The sequence below is a fragment of the Bos javanicus genome, chromosome 4, assembly GCF_032452875.1.
Source record: "Bos javanicus breed banteng chromosome 4, ARS-OSU_banteng_1.0, whole genome shotgun sequence".
NCBI classification, from domain to species: Eukaryota; Metazoa; Chordata; class Mammalia; order Artiodactyla; family Bovidae; genus Bos; species Bos javanicus.
This window is the reverse complement of record NC_083871.1, coordinates 108,469,968-108,493,387: the sequence shown is the minus strand read 5'-3', so window position 1 is coordinate 108,493,387 and position 23,420 is coordinate 108,469,968. Positions and strand designations below refer to the sequence as shown.

The following is a 23,420-nucleotide window of genomic DNA, read 5'->3' as shown; positions in this document are numbered from 1 at the left end:
AATACTCCTACTCCGAGTTCCTATTTTAAAATGTAAATTAGCAATTTTAAATAGATAGTCTGTCTCACCTATGTACATAGGGACATTTTTTAAATCTGTAGTTCAAAAAAGTAAAAGTGTAAAGACCAATCACAGAGAATTGGTTTTAGAGGCAGATGGTTTGCTTTTCTGCTAACAAAACCTGAGTCACATTTTCTTAATGTACAGCCATTACTCTAAATAGGCTGAGCATCTTCAGAGAATAATTGATGGATATAGAACATACAGTGGTTCCATTATGTCTGAAATAGTTAATGATGTCCAGTAAGTCTAATTAGCTGCTAGAACTTGACCTAATATTCCAAGATGGTAGGGAACCTAGAGATTCATCATAATAGGTTCATTAAACATGTGTCTGTATAGAAGAGACAGTATTCCTTTAAGTCTTGAGAGCGGTTGTATCGGTCTCACTAAGTCATCCACTACCGCTGCTCTGTCAGGCTACTGACAGTTCTGCACTTCAGGGGAAAAGACCAGCATCAGTTCTTTTTTTTTTTTAGAACGCTTCAAAGTATTGCTTTAACCTCCCTTAGTAACATGTGTCTAACAACTTTTATGATCATCATAGCCTGTGGATTTAACCTCTTGAGCTTCATTTTCCTCATCTGTAAATTGCAGATAAAAACCCTCTGTACCTTGAACACAGTAAGTGCTCAGATAATGTCTTGAATGAAGGAGAATTACTCCATCCAAAATACCACTTCTTTGCCAAGCATCTCCCAGACAAAGCTTGTTCACTTACTTCTCTTTTACTCCCTCAGTTTTATTGGATTTTAGATATGTTTGCATTACCTTTTTAATAATTTCTTAAACTTACAGATTTTGGGGAAGCCAGGTTTCTGGGGGATGGGATGTCTATGGCCTCCCATTAGAATATACAACCCATTTTGGATCCAACCTCATTAGCTCCTGCCTCACGCTTCCATCCCATCTCCTGAATCAGACTATATACACATCTTTACCTTTTACTAAAAGGTAAAGACCTTGAAGGCATACACATTCATGTCTGTATCCTTAGTGCCAGCACAGGGTCTATAACCTTCATAATTACATGTCAAACACATAAGTTTATACATGTATGCAGACGACACCTGAAACGATTTTAAGTACCACACATAACCTAGCCTGGCAGAGTTTATCTCATTTTGTGTATCAGCTGGCTATAAACTAGTAGCTGAATTAAGGCATTTGCTAATTGTTCAAATCATGACATCTCTCTCTTTTTTTTTTTTTTTTCATTTTAAAAGACTGTTAAGGTAGGAGAGGAAATTCTGATCTTATTGGCAGAATAACAGAAGAAAGCAAAAGGGATGAAAATTTCTTGAATACTTATTATGTGTTAGAATTTTGACTGTATAATCTGTACAGCTTCTCTGTGAAGTAGACATGATTATCCACACTTTGCACATATGAGGAAACTGAAGTTGGAAAGTTAAATAACCAAGTTCATAGAACTAGAGAGTGGGAGAGCCATGATTTAATCCTAGGTCTGACCTACTAACATCATGAAGGGGCTCACAGGTTTTGACAGCGAGATGCCTCCTTGGTGGCATCTAAGCAGAACGGTCACACAGGTGCAGAGGGATCAAGTGCTTGCCGCTCTTGCTTTCCTATGCTTGAGTGCTTCAGATGCCTCCAAAGGACTCCTTTACACACTGTCACCCACTTCACAGGGGCTTCCCCAGTGGCTCAGCAGCAAAGAATCCGCCTTAAATGCAGGAGATGCAGGTTTGATCCCTGGGGCAACCCACTCCAGTGTTCTTGCCTAGAGAATCCAATGGACAGAGGTACCTGACGGGCCGCAGTCCATAGGGTTGCAAAGAGCTGGACATGACTAAAGTGACTAGCACACACGCACTCACCCACTTCAAAAGAACACAGCCTCACTCTTACAGAAGTGAGGTGGGCTGGAATCCAGGGCAAGTGGCCCTCCTTCCCTCCAGCTGACGGGAAGAGAGCTGGATATTTGAATTCTGCCAGTTTGCCAACCTCGGCTTTGCAGTCTTCTGTCTTTCCAGCTTTGGGGAAAAGCTGTGGGACATCACTGAGAGCGATAGAATATTAAGTGCCTAGTTCTCATCCTTTGCTCCAGGAAAGAAAACTTTGAGATAATGGATGAAAATTATAAAATCAATTTTAATGTTGCCCATCTTTTTCACTTCTATTTCTCTAAAACATGAAAGTCTCAAAAGTCAGACTACGTTTCTGTGTTCCATAATATAATTCACATTAAATTTCACTGGAAGAGGAATTTAACCAGTCCTCACAAGCCAATATCCTTATTATCATTAGACTACGGTTTTTCCTTAAAACAATCGATGGTGATGTCTTTGAAGCTAATAGATAAGACACAACTTTTATATTCAAACAGAGCAAGCAATTTTAGGTTACGTTTATCACACATTACATCGTTGCTTATAGTCTCACATATAGCTATCACTTTTATTTTTTGTCTACAGTTAAAAACAGGCTTACTGGTTGTCTTAGAACAACTATATTTAGTTCCTCTGTACAAACAAAAATGGAAAAAATTTTGAATTTGAGTGTTTTAAATGTTGAATTGAAATTAAATGTTCGGCCAGCCAGTCCTCTGGGGTAGAAATGAAACAGTAATCTGTGAAGGAGTGACATCGTGAAGATGGAAACATGGGTCAGTCTCCACTTCAGTCGCCTTCACAAGAAGCCCTAACAACTATCCACACACAAGACACCGTTGTGACAATCCCAGAAGGCAAGGGTGAGGCTGAAGCCCCCTCCTGCACATGGAATCCAAGGGGCCTGTCCTCCAGCCGCACCTGTAGTGCTACTCGAGCAGAGAACAGGACCAGTGTGTCTCACCTTCTGCGCTGCAAAACCAGCAACTGTCTGGCCAGAGGATCTGGTGCACAGTTAGGTCCTTAAACAACGGGCTGTGTGGACTGGGGCCCGTTCGGCAGTCCTGGTCAAGCAGGCGAGCCAGTTCATAACCACAGCTCTGACAAGTACAGTGCCCAGTCCTGCCCACCCAGGCGGCCTGACCAGAGAGCCCAGGCAACCACAGAGCGCCCCCTGTGTCTTGTGAACCAAGCCAGCAGTCCTGTCCAGCCACAGCACACACCCTACAACTTCAGCGCTCAGGCAGTGGCCTTGCCCACAAAGACCACCCTGATGGCAAGCCCCACCTGTCCAAGGGGTCTGCCAGCTCACATGTCCACAATCCCAAGCTGAGCCGACTGGAAGGACTGTCTGCCAAATGTAACCTGTTAAGTCTAGAAGAAGAGACTGTTTACTCAAATGTGCAGATACCAGTGTAAGAAAGCAGGGATCAGGAAAAATCAGGTAAACATAGTAGTACCAGTGGAATCTATTACAGTAAAATGCCAACAAAGGACCCTAAAGAAATGGAAATCCATGAAATTCAAAGAATTCAGAATGATCCTCTTAAAGAAGTTTAGTGAACTATAAGAAGACAGATAATGAAATCGGGGGGAAAAATGCATGAACAAAATGAGATCAACAAAAAATGGGAACCATCAAAAATAAACCAAACAGAAGTCCTCTATCTAAAGAATATAATGACTGAACTCGAAAAATTCAGTAGAGAGCTTTAAAATCAGAATTGACCATGCAGTAGAAAGAAGCAATGACAGGGCATTTGAAATTATTCCATCAGAGGAAAAGAGTTGAAGAAAGCCCTATGTGATTATGGGACACTATCAAAAGAAACAGTATCTGCATTATGTGTACCCCAGGACGATAAAGGGGCAGAAAATATATAAAAGCAATGTGTGCTGGGCTTAATTGCTCAGTCAAGTCTGACTCTTTGCGAATCCATGAACTGTAGCCCACCAGGCTCCTCTGTCCATGGGGATTCTCCAGGCCAGAATACTGAGTGGGTTGCCATGTCCTCCTCCAGGGGATCTCCCCAACCCAGGGATCAAACCCAGGTCTCCTGCATTGCAGGCAGATTCTTTACCATCTGAGCCACCAAGGAAGCCCATATAAAGCAATACTTGCTGAAAAATAAGGAGAGAAGTGGACATTTGGATTCATGAGGCCCAAAGGACATCAAATATCAATAGAGTGACCCAAATAGTTCTAAAAGTCAGTGACAAAAAAGACTTTTCAAAGCAGCGAGAGAAAGGAACACATTATATTTAAGGGAATTCACATAATGGGCAGATTTCTCAAAAGAAATTTATCAGGCCAGGAGAGAATGGGATAATATATTCAAAACATTGGAAGAAAAAAATCTGTCAACAATTCTATACCTGGCAAAGCTGTCCTTCAGAAATGAAGGCATAATTGGCTGAACAAACAAAAGCTGAATGAGTTTATCACCACTAGGCCTGCCTTACAAGAAATGCTAAAGGGAGTTCTTCACGCAGAAATAAAACGATGCTTATTTACATCATAAAATCAGATGAACATGGGTATATAACTTCCTGGTATTGGTAAATAATCAAAATCAGATTATTTAATTTGGTAATAGTGGCACATAATTCTCTTACAACTCTGGTTTAAAAGTTTAAAAAAGTATTAAGAAGCCGTAACTCCTACAGTTGTTACTGTATACACAATATAAAAAAATACGTAAACTGTAACATGTGACAGAGGACAAAGTAAACTGTAATTGCAGAAATGCTACTGAAGTTAAGTTGTCATCAGCTGAAAATAGGATATCATAATTGTAAGATGGTTTATATAAGGCTCATGGTGACCACAGAGGAAAAGCTTGTTACACAAAAGATCATGAAAAAGTGAAAGTATACCGGTACAAAAAGTCATCATCACAAAAAAAGGCAGCAGGATAAGAAGCAAGGAACAGCGGCACTACAAAACAGCAAAATAACAAAACAGGACCAGCAGTAATTACTTTAACCATAAGGGATAAAATTCTTCAATCAAAGACACAGAATTGGCTGACGGACTTAAAAAGCGAAATAAAAAAAATATACTGCCCACAAAAAGGTTCACTTTAAAGACACAGACTGACTGAAAGGACGAAAAAAAGGTATTTCAAGCAAATGCCAACCAAGAAAACAAAGGTAGCGTTGCTGCCCCAAAGTCTGGCTTTTTCTACCCACCGAAGCTCAATAAAAATTACAGAGACAGTCTGGACGACATAGAAAGGTGCCTTTAATTCTCAGCCGGCAGAGAGGGGAACACAGTAGGCTTCTCCCTCAAGAAATGTGCTCCCACTCCATGAGGAGTCTAGGGGCTTATATAAGGTGAAGGCTCACCATCAGGGATCGGTGATGAGGAACAAAGGTGTTTAGATCTTGTCTTCTTCCTCTTGCATTGTTTCAAAACCAGTCATAGACTGGTGTCAGTACCCCAGTAGCTGAGTCTGACGATTCCATGGCTCTGCAGCCTTCTTTCTGATGGGTAACTACAAGACAAGAGACTGCTGTAAAGATGAGCACCAGTTACAGGACGTATTTGGCATAGAGTCTAAGAGCAATAGGTGCGAAACATACAGCTCATACAGAGTTAGGGGACAGAATAGCAGACTTAGTTATAGACATTCAGAGTTAGGAGCAGATAAAGTGAAAACAAAAAACTACGAATGTTCAGGCCTTGCTCACTGTTTTGTTTATCTTCTTTGATCTCAAGAAAGGGAAAGAATAAAAACTTAATTCCTCTTTTTTCCTTTCCACTGCAAGAGTAGCCATACTCATATCAGGAAAAATAGACACTAATCTAATTCCATTTGAGTTATTTCAAATCCTAAAAGATGATACTGTAAAAGTGCTGCACTTAATATGCCAGCAAACTTGGAAAACTCAGCAGTGGCCACAGGACTGGAAAAGGTCAGTTTTCATTTCAGTCCCAAAGAAAGGCAATGCCAAAGAATGCTCAAACTACCACACAGTTGCACCCATGTCACACGCTGGCAAAGTAATGCTCAAAATTCTCTAAGCCAGGCTTCAACAGTACAGGAACCATGAACTTCCAGATGTTCAAGCTGGATTTAGAAAAGACAGGAACCAGAGATCAAATTGCCAACAGCTATTGGATGAAAAAAGCAAGAGAGTTCCAGAAAAACTTCTGCTTTATTGACTACGCCAAAGCTTTTGACTGTGTGAATCACAACAAACTGTGGAAAATTCTGAAAGAGATGGGAATACCAGACCACCTGACCTGCCTCCTGAGAAATCTGTATGCAGGTCAGGAAGCAACAGTTAGAACTGGACATAGAATAACAGACTGGTTCCAAATCAGGAAAGGAGTTAAGTCAAGGCTGTATATTGTAACCCAGATTATTTAACTTATATGCAGAGTACATCATGCAAAATGCCAAGCTAGATGAAGCACAAGCTGGAATCAAAATTGCTGGGAGAAATATCAATAACCTCAGAAATGCAGATGATACCACCCCTATAGCAGAAAGTGAAGAGGAACTAAAGAGGAGAGTGAAAGTGAAAGAGGAGAGTGAAAAAGTTGGCTTAAAGCTCAATATTCAGAAAACTAAGATCATGGTATCTGGTCCCATCACTTCCTGGCAAATAGATGGGGAAATAATGGAAACAGTGAGAGACTTTATGTTTGGGGGCTCCAGAATCACTGCATATGGTAACTGCAGCTATGAAATTAAAAGATGCTTGCTCCTAGGAAGAAACCTATGACCAACCTAGACAGCATATTAAGAAGCAGAGACATTAGTTTGCCGACAAAGGTCCATCTAGTCAAAGCTATGGCTTTTCCAGTATGGATGTGAGAGTTGGACTATAAGGAAAGCTGAATGCCGTAGAACTGATGCTTTTGAACTGTGGTGTTGGAGAAGACTCTTGAGAGTCCCTTGGACTGCAAGGAGATCCAACCAGTCCATCTGAAAGGAAATCAGTCCTGAATATTCAGTGGAAGGACTGATGCTGAAGCTGAAACTCCAATACTTTGGTCACCTGATGCGAAGAACTGACTCCATGGAAAACACCCTGATGCTGGGAAGGATTGAAGGCAGGAGGAGAAGGGGACAATAGAGGATGAGATGGTTGGATGGCATCACCGACTCAATGGACATGAGTTTGAGTAAGCTCCGGGAGTTGGGGATAGACAGGGAAGAAGCTTGGCATGCTGCAGTCCGTGGGGTTGCAAAGAGTCAGACACGACTGAGCAACTGAGCTGAACTGAAGCTAAAAATTATAAAAAGAATGTCACTATATAACGATAAAGGGGTCATTCCATCAAGAAGATATACCAATTGTAAATATTTAGGCACCCACCCAACATTAGATCACCTAACTATATAAAGCAGAACTACAAGGAGAAATAAACAGAAATTAACAACAAATAGTTGGGGACTTTAATGCCCCATGGTTAATAATGGGGGCTTCCTGGTGGCTCAGCTGGTAAAGAATACATCTGCAATGTGGAAGACCTGGGTTTGATCCCCGGGTTGGGAAAATTCCCCGGAGAAGGGAAAAGCTACCCACTCCAGTATTCTGGCCTGGTGAATTCTATGGACTATATAGTCCATGGGGTCACAAAGACAGATCATCTAGACAGAAAATCAGTAAGGAAACAATGGATTTGAACAATACTTGACTAAGTTGTAACAGACATACACAGAATATTGTGTCTAATAACAGCAGGATACACATTCTTCTCAAGTGCACTCAGAACATTTTCTAGCATGATCATATGTTAGGTCACAAAACAAGTTTTAGCAAATTCACAAAGACTGGAATCTTATCAAATATCTTCTCTGACCACAATGGTATGAAACTGGAAATCATAACAGAAGGAAAACTAGAAAACTTGTGAATACATGGAAGTTAAATACTTAACACTGTCCTGAAAAACCAACAGATCAAAGATGAAATTACATGAAAAAAGGTATATTGAGACAATTGAAAATAGAACCAAAACATACAGACTTATAAGATACAGCAAAAGTAGGTCTCAGAGGAAAGTTTATATCTATAAATGTGTACCTCAAGAAAATAGATCTCAAATAACCTTTTACACCTCAAGAATCCAGAACATGAAGAACAAACTAAGCTTAAAGTTAGGCAGAAAAGGAAATCGAGTTTAGAGCATTAAAAAATGAAACAGAGACTAGAAAACCAATTGGGAAAGAATTAATAAAACTAAGGTCTGGTTCTTTGAAGAAATAAATATTTGTTTATTGAGATAAACCAAGGGGAAGAGGGAGATTTTCTGATAATATAGAAATACAAAGGTTCATAAAGAAGCTTCAGTGACCAACCATACACCAACAACAAAAACAGTAGATAAATTACTAGATACACAGAACCTATCATGACTCAATTAGGAAGAAATAGAAAATCTGAACAAACCAATTACTAGGAGAGTATTGAATCAGTAATCAAAAATCTCATGAAAAAGAAAAGTCCAGGACCAGATGTCTTCTCACTGATAAATTTTACCAAACATTTGAAGAATAATTAACACCAATCCTCAAAATATCCAAAAATATTGAAGAAGAGAGAATACTTCCAAACTCATGTCACAAGGCTAGCATTTCCCTGACACCAAAGCCAGATAAGGACACCTCAAAAAAACAAAACTACAGACCAATATCCGTGATAAACATAGGTGCAAAATTTTTCAACAAAACAGCCAACCCAATTCAGCAGCACATTAAAAGGATCATACACATTGACCAAGCAGGATTCATTCCTGGAGGCAAGAACAGTTCAACATATGCATACCAATAAATTCGATATGTCACACTAACAGAATGAAAGATAAAAATCATATGATTATCTCAATAGATGCAGGAAAAGTTTCGACATAATTTAACATCCGTTCATTATAAAAAGTCTCAACAAACCAGCTGGAGGAAAGAGATGCACCTCAGTACATAAAGGAAGGCCACGTATATCAAGCCCCCCCTAATGCCATACTCAAAGGTGAAGGACTAAGGACGGTTCCCCCAGGACCAGAAACAAGACAAGGATGCCCACTCTCATCACTTCTAGTCAACAGCACTGGAAGTCCAAACCAGAGAAATCAGGCAAGAAAAATAAGTCTTCCAAATTGGACAGGAAAACATAAATTTGTTTGTAAATGGCATGATTTTATGTATGCTGCTGCTACTGCTAAGTCGCTTCAGTCATGTCCGACTCTCTGTGTGACCCCATAGATGGCAACCTCCCAGGCTCCCCGTCCCTGGGATTCTCCAGGCAAGAACACTGGAGTGGGTTGCCATGTCCTTCTCCAATGCATGAAAGTGAAAAGTGGAAGTGAAGTCGCTCAGTCGTGTCCGACCCTCAGCGACCCCATGGACTGCAGCCTTCCAGGCTCCTCTGTCCATGGGGTTTTCCAGGCAAGAGTACTGGAGTGGGGTGCCATTGCTTTCTCCGATTTTATGTATGAAAAAGCCTAAACACTCAATCAAAAAAACTGTCAGGTCAACAATGAATTCAGTAAAGTTGCAGGATATGAAATTCAAGATACATAAATCAAAAATATTTCTATATACTAACAATGACTTATCTGGAAAAAAAAAAAAACTCTCATTTACAATAGTATCAAGAACAGTAAAATACTTAGCAATAAATTTAACCAAGGCGCTGAAAGATCTCTACATTGAGAACTATAATACAGATGAAAGAAATTGAAGAGTAAAATAAATGAAAAGACACTCCATGATCATGCATTGAAAGAATATTGTTAAAATAGCTGTACCACTTAAAGCCACCTATAGATTCAATCCCCGTCAAGATTCCAATGGCATTTTTACAGAAGAAAAAAAAATCCTAAAATTCATATGAAACTACAAAAAAAAAAACCCTAAATAGCCAAAGCAATACTGAGAAAAAAAACAACAATGCTAGAGGCATCACAGTTCCTGAATCCAAACTATACTATATTAAGATAGAATAACAAAAGCATTGCGCTTAGTCACTCAGTGTCCAACTCTTTGCAACCCCATGGACTGTAGACCACCAGGCTCCTCTATTCATAGAGGGGATTCTCCAGGCAAGAATACTGGAGTGGGTTGCCATGCCCTCCTCCAGGGGATCTTCCCAACCCAGGGATCAAAACAGGTCTCCTGCACTGCAGATAGATTGTTTACCGTCTGAGCCACCAGGGAAACAATAAAAGCATTATGCTACTGGTATAAAAACAGATACATAAACAATGAAGCAGAATTGAGAACCAACGCATATACAGTGAGCTAATACAAAAAGAGAGCCAAGAATACTCAGTGGAGAAAAACTGTCTAATAAATGGTGCTGGGAAATTGGATATTCACATGTAAAAGAGTGAAATTAGATCCCTATTTTTACATCACTCCCCAAAAATTAACTCTAAAGGATTAAGACATTAAATAAAACCATAAAAGTCCTGGAAGAAAACAGGAATAAAGCTTCCTGACATGGGTCTTGGCAATGATTTTTTGCATATGATATCTAAAGCACAGGGAGCAAAATAAAAAACAAGTGGGACTACATCAAACTAAAAAGCTTCTGCACAGCAAAAGAAACAATAACAAAAAAAAAGACAACCAAAGCAATGGGATCAGATATTTGCAAATCATACTGAGAAGAGGTTAATATTCAAAATATATAAAGAACTCCTAGAACTGAAGAAAACCAATGGTCAAAGGACCTGAATAAACATTTTTCCAAGAAGACATACAGAAGGCCAACAGACGTATGAAAAGGGTAGTTTACATCACTAATCAGGGAAATTAACTCAAAACCACACTAAGTTATCACCTTATACCTATTAGACTGGCTGTCATCAAAAAGATGAGAGAACAAATTCTGGAGAAGACATGGAGAGAAAGGAACCTTTGTGCACTGTTGCTGGGAATGTATATTGGTACACCCACCATGCAAAACAGTATGGAGGTTTCTCAAAATTAAACATAAATCTACCATATTACCAGCAATTCCACTTCTGGGTGTATATCCAAAGGAAGCAAAATCCCTACATCCAAAAATAACTGCACTCCTGTCTTCATTACAGCATTACTTATAATAGCTAAGATATGGAAACAAGCTAAGTGTTCATCAACAGACAAAGAAAATGTGGTGTATAGTGGAATACTGTTGAGTCATTAAAAGGAAACCCTGCCATTTGCAACAGTATGAACAGACCTTGAGGGTATTATGCTAAGGGAAATAAGAAAGATATATACTATATGATCTCACTTATACATGGTATCTGAAAGACTCAGATTCATAGAAAAAATATCAGATTTGTGATTGCCAGACTCAGGGAGTGGAGAGAATGAGATAAAAGTGATCAGAAGATACAGACTTCCAGTTATAAATAAGTACTGACTATGTAATATACAACATGGTGAGAATCCTTGCCGACACTGTATGGTATATTTGAAAAGTAGTAAGAGAACAGACATTATAAAGTTCTCATCACAAGGGAAAAAATGTAATTATATAAGGTAATGGATGTTAACTAAACTTATTTTGTAAATCATTTCATTATACAGTATTATATGTCAATTTTCTCAAAACTAGAGGAAAAAATAATAAAAAGTAATTTGTTTTATTGCTGTCTACAGGAAGTTATCTCTCTGCCAATCTTATGTATTTTATTTCATGATTGACCCTCAGACATTTGGGGAGAGGGGAGTTCAGTATTAATTTCAAATACTTTATTAAAATATTTTCTTTTCTTCTAAAAGAGACTTGAATGTTTTGTCTAAAAGCATAATTCTTTGGAAAAAAACATACTCCAAAATAACTGTAGTGATAGAGTAAACTGAATTTCATGATTTTGTGTATTCAGTTTATTTATCTTTGTTTTCTGTCATTTTTATTCTACTTTTCATAGAGGTGGAGACAAATGAAGTTCATTGTAACCTTTCTATTAATTGTAACCATTGTTATGTTATGGTTACAATATGTAACCATTGTTATGGAATTGTAACCATTGTATTTGTGTCCCCCTAAATTCATGTATTGAAGCCATAATCCCCAATGTGACAGTATTTGGAGCTGGAGCCTTTGGGAGATAATGAGAACCTCATGGGACCCTCATAATGGGATTAGCACCCTTACAAAAAGAGGAAGAGATTTCTCTTCCATGTGAGATTTCTCCACCATGTGAGAATACAGCAGGAAGGCAGCTGTCTGTAAACCGGCCAGGAAGAGGGGTCTTACCTGAACCAGCCATGCTGGTACCCTGATCTGGGGCTTTCCAAGCCTCTGAATTACGAGAAATCATGTCTGCTGTTTAAACCACTCAGCCTATGCATTTTGTTATAGCACCCAAAACCAACTAAAACATGTTTAATAACTGATCCTGGTGGAATTTTAAACATTACGGAAAAAAAGAAGGAAAACCTGATTTACAAGATTGGATAAAAATGGCCCTAACTCAGATATTTCATGCAAAGTAAAAACTGTACATTCTCATGTCCTAATAAAGCTATTGCAGTTCTTTTCCTATTTAAAAATTATTTAGGATGCAACAATGTCTTAGAAAAACCTATATATATAATATAGTTGTCTACCCAGGATAATCCAAAGTCCCTACTCTGCCTTCAGAAAGGAATTTGTGTGCAACAGCAAACTAGAGAAGTAATTTTGTACTCCTGTTCTTTGAGGCCAGGTACAAACTAGGATTTTAACCTAATTGGTGACCAGAATTTTAAACGCACTGAGTCCATGTGGGTTGTGTGTACTCAGTGCTTCACTGGGGAGTTTCCAGCTCTAAAGCTAGTCCTCTGAAGCCCCCTAAATTGCCTTTCTGAATAAATGGTATGAAATGTGTGAACTGTTCCCCAACCTTTAGGAGAACAAGGCTTCTTTCCTTAACAGACTTCCTGTGACTCCCTCCACAACCATCACCCTAACCCTCTGTATATGTAGTTATGCCTAGATTTGTAAATTTAATGTGTACGTTTATTCATATCATTCAGAAACCTCATCTAAGAAAAGCTCCAGATTACTGGAGAGGCAAAAACACTGAATTGCCTCTTAGGGCAACAGTCGCATGAGGCTGACTCTGCATTCCTGCAGTTTCAGTTTGTAACTTCCTGTTTGCATTAGTAAACGTGTTGACAACTATGAAAAAGAAATAGTTTGACTTCTAGTAAGTAACCTGTGTGAACTGGTAATACTGATGATATATTATCCTGTAATACTGTTTCTGAATTTTTAAACTGCTTTTTCAAGATTTTCTCAGAAGGATAACAGGCTCCCTCTAGCGGGGAGTGACCATTATAATTGAATTATTTTATTTACTTCAAAGTTGTGCAACTTCATAGTTGCACTTTGTCGGAAGGAAAAGAGGCCTTTTCTGGCTCTTGACATTTGTTTATTTCTCTGCATATCATTTATTTTTCCCTTTCTGATTTCTTCTGATTATATCAGGGCATGTTAACAGGACAGTCATGTCGATAATGTGAACTGCTCTTTTATAAGCAAAGGGAAATGAGGTTACCAATGGATTCCTACATGTTAACTTCAGCAAACTTTTGTTAGGAAATATATATATATATACTTGTGTACAGATTTATGTAATTTATAAATATATAAATTTTAATAATACAACATCACTCCAAAACCTTTGACAATTAAGTAATGACCTGGAAGTCTGCTTTTTGACCTCTGAGTTCCAATTAATTTTACACAAAGCAAGCCTTGTTCACTTTGGCTTGTCTTTCTTTATGTGGGAAAAAACAACCCAAATCCTATACTGTTTTTTTTTAAATAATTAGTTTTCTGTCCCATATCATTTATACTCAAAACTAAAACTACCTTTTTATAGAGCTTAAGTAAATATTAAAATGTTAATTCTGAATCATCAAAAAAATTAAAGTTGTACCCAGGCAAGAAAGTAAGTAACCTATTACAGAAATGGATGTTGGTTTTACAATTGGTAAAGAAGAAAAAGAAAACACTTCACTGAAATTTAGTGTTGAGACTGACATATACCGCAAATGGATAAACAGAGTAGCCCACTCTAGGAGGAGTGGTCACAGCAAGTTATAGAAACTTTCAGCTTTAGAATCTCACTTACAGATTGTCTATTAATTCCAAGTGTGTGCTTAACTGCTTTTTGGTAACTCAACAAAGTCATTCTACGCGGAGGGAAGTTGGCTCTCACCAAACCTTTGCTTCTCACGTCCTTACAGCACATCAGATGCTTGGCTTTGGAACACTAGTCAGCACGTCCAACACCTACGACGGATCTGGTGTTGTGACTGTGGAGACGGACCATCCCCTGCTCTGGACCATGGCCATAAAAAACTGACCAGTGCTTACCTCCGTCGCCGTGCCTCTGACATACCTCATTTGCCAACAACATCATGCTCACCAAGAACAGTCCACCTTGGCTGGCAGGACTCTAAACCTGTCCCCTGGGAGGCCCACTAGTTTTAAAGACTGTTCATGTTCTGATCATTCAGGGAGCCCTGTAGATGACAGATTTCAGTTTTACTCTGACGGTGGTGGGGGGTGGGGTGGGGTGTCATTATTTAAAGTAAATATGCTGTATTAAATTCAGTTGGAAAACTAACGTGGGTCATGTCTCAAATTCAGTCCTGATCACTCTTATTAATCACTCCATGTACCCCCAGAAAACAGTTTGTAATTTTGAAGCTGAGAAAGCTCTGAGGTTCCGTACTGTCCAGCACATACACCTCCTCCTGTTGATCCTTAAACGCTTGCTTCTATGTCATAATGTTAGCTCTCTGTCTTCTGTGGACCTTTCACTGAAAAAAATAATTCCTTCTAGCTTGGGATGCTAGAACTGCACCATTTTATTCTGACCTTAACAGTTTGGGGTATTATCTTTTAATGATAAATAAAAAATCACTAGCCTGATTGTTAAAATTTAAAACAAGTAGAACGCACCCAGCTGCTGTACATGACACAAACCCAGTGTTGCTGTAAAGAATGAGAGCAGCCTCTCTCTCCTCTCTGGTGCTACAACAGCGGGAGGGTCGCGTTGTAAGTGGAGAATGAAAGCGGGGCCCATTGAACTAGCCTGCGGTTGTGCATAATCATTAGAGATCATTTTTAATTATTTATGCAAATACACGTGAAACTGAATCCAGATGTGAAATAAAAATATTTAGTTATCAACGTGCCTGCCTGTGGTCAGTTTTTCAAGAAGACAATCCATTTTCTCACCTGTATTTTATGATGACCAATATTTCGTAATCAATGTTATGTACCCACCCCCCAAATAAAAACTACTCAAAGGTTGATTCACAGCTGCAGTTCTTCACACACCTGATTTTCAAGAGCAACCTGGGGTGGTGGTGAATACTTTCTCTAGCCGCCATGGAAGTTACTTTCTAGAGCCCCTGTGCTGCATGTTCACACTTAAATCTCTCTGGACCTGTTGCCGCATCTATAACATGAGGGTTCTAGGTAGCACCTGTCTACTTTGCCGGACTTTGGAAGGAGGGACAGGTTAAACTGCCTTCAGAAATCATTGCACGTGCTAGAGAAAAAAGAACCAACAGAGGAAAGGAACTGGTTCCACGGTAGAGAAGTGCAGAAAATTGGTGGAGGAAGCCCTCTGGGGAAGTAGAAGGGACCAGAGCACGGCTGGGAGTACCACAGTGCTCCTACAGTCAGTGCTGCGGTGGGAGAGCCGGTTCTCCAGCCTTCTGCCTCCTCTCGGCACAAATGCAGAGCCCAGAGCTCCCATCCCTATACTGCGCCCCCCTTGCCCCCGCAGAGACAGCTGTACAGAGGGTCTGGGGTACCAAGCAAACCTGTACCAAAAGGGAAGGAGTCAGGGGGGTGGGTAGACTGGGGATTTGGGATTAACAGAGGCATGCTACTATATATTTATAAAATAACAAGGACCTACTGCAGAGCCCAGGGAACTGTACTTCAGTATCCTGTGAGAACCTATAATGGAAAAGAATCTAGAAAAGAAATACCCCTAAAACTGAAGCAGCACGCCTGAAACACTGTGAACCAGCTGCTTGGCCCTGCCTGCCCCGCGTCCTGCTCAGTCGTGGCCAGCTCTGCCACCCTATGGACTGTAGCCCGCCAGGCTCCTCTGTCCGTGGCACTCTCCAGGCAGGAGTACTGGAGTGGGTTTCCATTTCCTTCTCCGGGGGATCTGTCCCACCCAGGGATCGAACCCGCGTCTCTTGAGTCTCCAGGTAGATTCTGTACCACTGAGCCACCAGGGAAGCCTGTACTTCCTACTTCAATTTAAAGAGCTTTAAAAAAGCTCAGTCAGGCTCCTTTGTTGACTCATGTAACTGAGAACCACCAACAGGAAAGGTGGAGAAGGAAATGGCAACCCACTCAGTATTCTTGCCTGAAGAGTTCCATAGACCGAGGAGCCTGGCAGGCTATATATCGATCGCGAAGAGTCGGACATGACTGAGTGACTAACCAACAGAAAAAAGACCTGCAGACCACTGCCCTGGACGGTGCCCACCCTAAAGGACGAGGCTAGAAAGCGGGGAGGAGTGGGGAGAGGGCGTGACCTTCCCAGCACCGGTTACTGATTTCTCGTTCACTGGCCGTTCCAGGCTCAGCTGTCATCTAGTCATTACTAAAGATGTATTCACAGCCTATGAAATATGAAAGTAGGTCCACTAAGATTTTCCTGAAAGAGACTCATGCCCTATGTACCCTGAAAATCTTGCCAGCGATAGTAAGTGGATGCTTGGCAAGAAGAATATAGTTGGCTGAAGTTGAGGGGGAACAAAACCACTGAGATTTATCCCAGACTCCCCATTGGAAGCCTCCCCCACAAGGCTTCTCTCCAGATCCCGCTAGGCTGCTGGAGAGCTAGGCGTTTGACCCCTCTTGCAAGAAAATTTCCATGGACTGAGAAGTCTGGTAGGCTACAGTCCATGGTGTCGCAAAGAGTCGGACACAACTGAATGACTTTACTTCACTTATCCCTTAAAAATCCCAAAGTGAAATTTCATGTTTCCTCACCACATCATTGCTTCCCTGGTGGTTCAGTGGCAAAGAATCCTCCTGCCAATGCAGGAGATGTGGGTTCGATCCCTGGCTCGGGAAGATCCCCTGGAGGAGGAGGAAATGATAACCCGCTCCAGTATTCCTGCCTGGGAAATCCCGGGGACAGAGGAGCCTGGTGGGCTACAGTCCATGGGGTCACAGAGTCAGGCTGGACTGAGCACATCACATCATTCAAACAAGGACTCACTCACTGTTCTTACACTAATGCAGGGAGACTGATGGTGACCTCAGGGGGCCCCCTGTGAACTTCCGAGCCTCCCCAGGCAGCCCCTCCTGCCACCCCCTTATTAATCCAGATCCTGACCTCCCGCTTGCAGCCAGAAGAGAACAGGAAGCCAGGCTTTGCCAGCATAGTGGCCTGTCCTCCATGGCCCTTTTGACTTCACTGTGCTCCTCCTCTACGCGAGTCAGATTGGGAGCTTTTGTGACTCTAGGGACGGTTCCCCCAAAATGCCCTCTGGCTGCCTGAGTCACTGAGTAGTGAAAACACACCAAGATCAACTTCTCTTCGGGCAGCTGGGAACATCTGAAGCTGGCTGTAGCTGCGGGAACCCTGGAGTCACCAGTGACTATGAAATGGAAGTTTTAAAAAATGTTTAATTTTTTTTTTCATTGTAGTAAAGGTCACATAATAAAAACATCCATTTTGACTATACTTAACTGCACTGTTCAGTGGCAGTAAGTACATTGACATTACTCTGCAACTCTCAGCGTCATCCATCTCCCGAATTTTCCACCTTCCTAATCTGAAACTCTGCCCCCAGTGAACACTAATATCCCCACCCAGCAACCTTCAGCATCTGGCATCTGCCAATGCACTCTGACTCTATGAATTTGTCTACTCTAGGTGTCCTGTACAAGTGGGATCAAATAGTACTTGTCTGCACCTATTGTACACTGGAGTGTAAAATGTAGGAAGTTCTCTTTGCGGTTCAAGGAACTGGGGATGGACCACACCCCTGGACACAGGTCAGGCAGAATAATACGTGTTCATGCCTTAATTTTTGCTAAGGAGACAGAGCAGTTTTCTCCTGGGCGGGGCACTAAGGCCATTTCACTTGTTCCAGGGGATCGGTCTGGGCAAGGAGAAAGTGGCCATGACTGCCAGGGCCTTCATGAGGGGAACTGCTCAAGGTTTCATATTTTACGTGTGCAGAATGCATTTTAAGCAGACCTGGCTTACCACTCCTGTCCAAATTCATGCCTCCAAAGCTTTGGAACAACCGAAATAAAGCCGTGCATGGATTTGATGTGACTGAGACATGCTACCTGCCCAGTCCATAAAGAGCAAGAAACCACTCTTCTTTCCCCTAAGGCTCTGTGATTATAAAGGAAATAAGGTCTGAGTTGTGACTTTCACATTGTTTTGATCATGATCCACAAGAAATACAATCTATCTTGTAACTAGTCTATACACACATGCCCTCTGATAATTTTATTCTAGACTGAAAAACACCTAGAAACCTCTTCTAGATTGAAAAATATAATAGCAAAGGGTAAAGTAAAATGAACACAGGGACTTTTTTTAAAAGAGCGAGACAGAGTGTGTGTGTTTGTAAGGGTTCTGCATTAGGCATACATGTCTTTCCTAAATTTAGGACAATGTGAATATAATTTACTATTTTATCTTCACCACCTAATAATAGTTTTTATTCTCAAACGTGGGCTAAGAGGAGTAACCCACCAATGACAACAGGCTAATATGATCCTACTGGGGAATAATAAAATCAATTTAACTTCATTAGGAATGGTGAGGAGAGCTAAATTATCTACGTTGTGTCTAAAGCATTCTACTCATAATAAATGATCGCCATACCTGGGGAAGATTAAAACTGAAGCTGCAAGGTCAAGCCATTCCCTGGCAGTCAATATATATGGAATGGAAACTTCCTGGCTCATACAGTAGAGTTTACCCTTCCCTGCCCAAGCAGATTGCACTTATCAATCATACTTTGCTTCTGTGATGAGCCCGAGTCTGAGTCATTTCAGAACAGTACTGCAGGCAGCCCTGATCAGTTATTCAGCACTGGCCTGGCACCCCCAGGGGCTCAGAGCTAATGTGCCATCTCACCATGGTGCACAGAACAGCTACAGTTACAACCCGGGAGAGAGGTCAAGGCAACACCATTCTTCTTCCCAGGTAATGGATAAGTAAACAGATCCAAGGACTTGTTCCCTGTGTATTTAATTCTGCCATTGAAAGCAAGGTTTTGTACAATACACAGCAACCAAAAAAGAAAAAGACCATCCCTGAAACACCTTGGAAAACATCCACAAAGCACTGAGATCACCCACAGCTAAGAAATAAGAAATTTCTCATAATTTCTCATATAGCTACTCCCTGAGAACTAAGACATCTCACATAATACTGTTAGTCCAAAGGTTGAAAAGGGTTTTAACTCACAGTGAAAGGAACTGATCAGAGTAAGATTACAGCTTATAACTGAATTATTTCTTTTAAAAATACCTTTAGGGCTTCCCTAGTGGCTCAGTTCAGTTCAGTTGCTCAGTCGTGTCTGACTTTTTTCAACCCCATGGACTGCAGCACACCAGGCTTCCCTGTCCATCACCAATTCCTGGAGTTTACTCAAACTCATGTCCATTGAGTCCGTAATACCCTCCAACCATCTCATCCTCTGTCCTCCCCTTCTCCCTCCTTCAATCTTTCCCAACATCAGGGTCTTTTCAAATGAGGCAGTCCTTCCCATCAGGTGGCAAAAGTATTGGAGTTTAAGCTTCAACATCAGTCCTTCCAATGAATATTTAGGACTGATTTCCTTTAGGATGGACTGGTTGCATCTCCTTGCAAGTCCAAGGGACTTGCACGAGTCTTCTCCAATACAAAAGTTCAAAAGCATCAATTCTTTGGCACTCAGCTTTCTTTATGGTCCAACTCTCACATTCATAGATGACTACTGGAAAAACCATAGCTTTGACTAGATGGACCTTTGTTGGCAAAGTAATGTCTCTGGTTTTTAATATGCTGTCTAGATTGGTCAAAACTTTTCTTCCAAGGAGCAAGCGTCTTTTAATTTCATGGCTGCAGTCACCACCTGCAGTGATTTTGGAGTTCAAAAACAAAATCTGTACTGTGTCCACTGTTTCCCCATCCATTTGCCATGAAGTGATGGGACCAGATGCCATGATCTTCATTTTCTGAATGTTGAATTTTAAGCCAATTTTTTCACTCTCCTCTTTCACTTTCATCAAGAGGTTCTTTAGTTCTTTGCTTTCTGCCATAAGGGTGGTGTCATCTGCATATCTGAGGTTATTGATATTTCTCCCAGCAGTCTTGATTCCAGCTTGGCTTCATCCAGCCCAGTGTTTCTCATGATGTACTCTGCATATAAGTTAAATAAGCAGGGTGACCATATACAGCCTTGACGTATGCCTTTCCCAATTTGGAACCAGTCTGTTGTTCATGTCCAGTTCTAACTGTTGTTTCTTGACCTGCATACAGATTTCCCAGGAGGCAGGTCAAGTGGTCTGGTATTCCTATCTCTTTCAGAATTTTCCACAGTTTGTTGTGATCCACATAGTCAAAGGCTTTGGCATAGTCAATAAAGCCGAAGTAGATGTTTTTCTGGAACTCTCATGCTTTTTTGATGATCCAATAGCTGTTGGCAACTTGATCTCTGGTTCCTCTGCTTTTTCTAAATCCAGCTTGAACATCTGAAAGTTCACGGTTCACATACTGTTGAAGCCTGGCTTGGAGAATTTTGAGCATTACTCTGCTAGCGTGTGAGATGAGTGCAATTGTGCAGTAGTTTGAACATTCTTTGGCATTGTCTTTCTTTGGGATTGGAATGAAAACTGACCTTTTCCAGTCCTATGGCCACTGCTGAGTTTTCCAAATGTGCTGGCATGTTGAGTGCAGAACTTTCACAGCATCATCTTTTAGGATTTGAAATAGCTGAATGGTTTAGTGGTTTTTCCTACTTACTTCAATTTAAGTCTGAATTTGGCAATAAGGAGTTCATGATCTGAGCCACAGTCAGCTCCTGGTCCCATTTTTGCTCCCTGTATAGAGGTTCTCCATCTTTGGCTGCAAAGTATATAATGAATCTGCTTTCAGTATTGAGCATCTGGTGATGTCCATGTGTAGAGTCTTCTCTTGTGTTGTTGGAAGAGGGTGTTTGTTATGACCAGTGCATTCTCTTGGCAAAACTCTATTAGCCTTTGACCTGCTTCATTTTGTACTCCAAGGCCAAATTTGCCTGTTACTCCAGGTATCTCTTGACCTCCTACTTTTGCATTCCAGTCCCCTATAATGAAAAGGATATCTTTTTGGGGTGTTAGTTCTAGAAGGTCTTGTAGGTCTTCATAGAGCCATTCAACTTCAGCTTCAGCATTACTGGTTGGGTCATAGAGTTGGATTACTGTGATATTTAATGGTTTGCCTTGGAAATAGAGATCATTCTGTTGTTTTTGAGATTGCATCCAAGTACTGCATTTCAGACTCTTGCACTGACTATGATGGCTGCTCCATTTCTTCTAAGGGATTCCTGCCCACAGTAGTAGATATAATGGTCATCTGAGTTAAAGTCACCCATTCCAGTCCATTTTAGTTCGCTGATTCCTAAAATGTCATCCTGTTCACTCTTTCCATCTCCTGTTTGACCACTTCCAGTTTGCCTTGATTCATGGATCTAACATTCCAGGTTCCTATGCAATATTGCTGTTTACAGCATCAGACTTTACTTCTGTTACCAGTCACATCCACAAATGGGTGTCGTTTTTGCTTTGGCTCCGTCTCTTCATTCTTTCTGGAGTTATTTCTCCACTGATCTCCAGCAGCATATTGGGCACCTACCAACCTGGGAAATTCATCTTTCAGTGTCCTGTCTTTTTGCCTTTTCATACTGTTCATGGGGTTCTCAAAGCAGGAATACTGGAGTGGTTTGCCATTCCCTTCTCCAGTGGACCACGTTTCATCAGAACTCTCCCTGGTGGGTCAGTGAATAGGAATCCACCTGCCAATGCAGGAGACAACAGGTTCAATCCCTAATCCAGGAAGATCAGGGATCCACATGCCGCAGAGCAACAGAGCCCATGTGCCACAACTACTGAGCCTGTGGTCTAGAGCCTGGGAGCCCACAGCTACTGAAGCTCAAAGCCCCAGAGCCTGTGCTCTGCACCAGGAGAAGCCACTGCAGTGAGGAAGCCTGGGCTCTGCAGCTAGAGTAGCCCGTGCAGCAACGAAGACGCAACACAGCCAAAATCAATAAATAGAATTTATAAAATATCTTTAAACCCTAAAGACGAGTTAAGATTTAATAGCCAGTTTTGTTTTTGAACAATCAACGTGGGCAATTAGGAATATACAGCTCTTCAGGAGCTGAGTGGAGTCCCATCTGAATGGCATAATTAATTTTGTGCTCAGTTGTTTAGCATTATGAATCCAATGTTAGAATATAAAGCCCTGGAGAGTGTGTGTTTGGACTTTGCATTCCTGCTATCTGCTGTGCCTTCAATCTTAGATTAGGGCCTCGTCTGTAGCAAAGAACACTGGAGTAGTACCACAGGTACCTTAACTAACCTCCTTACTTGGACCCAGGCCCTAGGAAAGTGCTGCAGCTTCCCAAGCCCCTGAAAAATACTATTCTTTTCCTTCCTTGATCCCTAACTCTATCCAAGATTTAAGTAGATGCTAAAGTTTCTCTTGGATAGGTTCCTTAGTCCTAAAGATAAGTGTCCTAATTCTAGATTGGACAGCCCTGGTTATAAACTTGCTCACTCATGTATCTGAAGAAGGAAGTAACGTTCACAGCACCAAAGCTGGACTCCAAGACATCTTCCAAGGCAAAACAGAGACAGTAAACAAAGGAAAATCAAAGGGCAAGGAATTGGAAGTTGCCTAAAATGAACAGATAAAGGAAAATGAAAGCCATGGGCAAGTTATAATAGTAGTTTGGGAGAATGGTCTGGATTAAAACAATCACCATCAAAATAAATGTGAAGAGTACTTTTAATTGGGCTGACTTGCCAGGGAAAAATGGAAAAATAAGAAGGAATAAAGAAAATGTCTGGAGTGGTAAATCTTATAGCTGGAGCTGTTTCTAGCATTGGCAAGTCCAGGAATGATTGGTTGTCATGAGTTGAAATAGACTACAGATAAGAAGACATGTTATTTTCAAATACTTGGAGACCATGGCAATCAATTCTGCTATTTTCTTTGATTATATTTACACCTACTTGTTTCACGAGTTAAAACTGTAACATGGATATGAAATTAGCCTGGGGAGTCTAAAACCATTTTAAAAAATGGTATGTTATCTCCAACAGCATTACTCACACAAAATCTCATTATTTTGTGCGTCTGATTCAGACTTACACTGTCAACTTACAAAAATTATTAGTGCACAAAAGAATTAGCTTTTTTTTAAATCAAGAAACCTCAACTTTATCCAAAACACTTATCTTTATGTTACTTTTATTAACACAAGCAATTACTCAGAACATATTTGTATAATGCATGAACAAGCATTC

General features: G+C 40.7%; 1 protein-coding gene across 3 annotated transcripts in view; it reads left to right on the top strand.

Moving 5' to 3' along the window:
* The window catches only part of TPK1 (thiamin pyrophosphokinase 1), a 393,495-nt gene extending 378,442 nt beyond the window's left edge, over nucleotides 1-15,053 (top strand). For all 3 annotated transcript variants that reach the window (XM_061415011.1, XM_061415012.1, XM_061415013.1), the window contains exon 9: nucleotides 14,102-15,053. In XM_061415011.1, coding sequence (XP_061270995.1) covers nucleotides 14,102-14,220 — 119 coding nt within the window. In that variant the 3' untranslated portion in view covers nucleotides 14,221-15,053. The remainder of the gene's footprint in view (nucleotides 1-14,101) is intronic.
* Nucleotides 15,054-23,420: the final 8,367 nt, after the last annotated feature.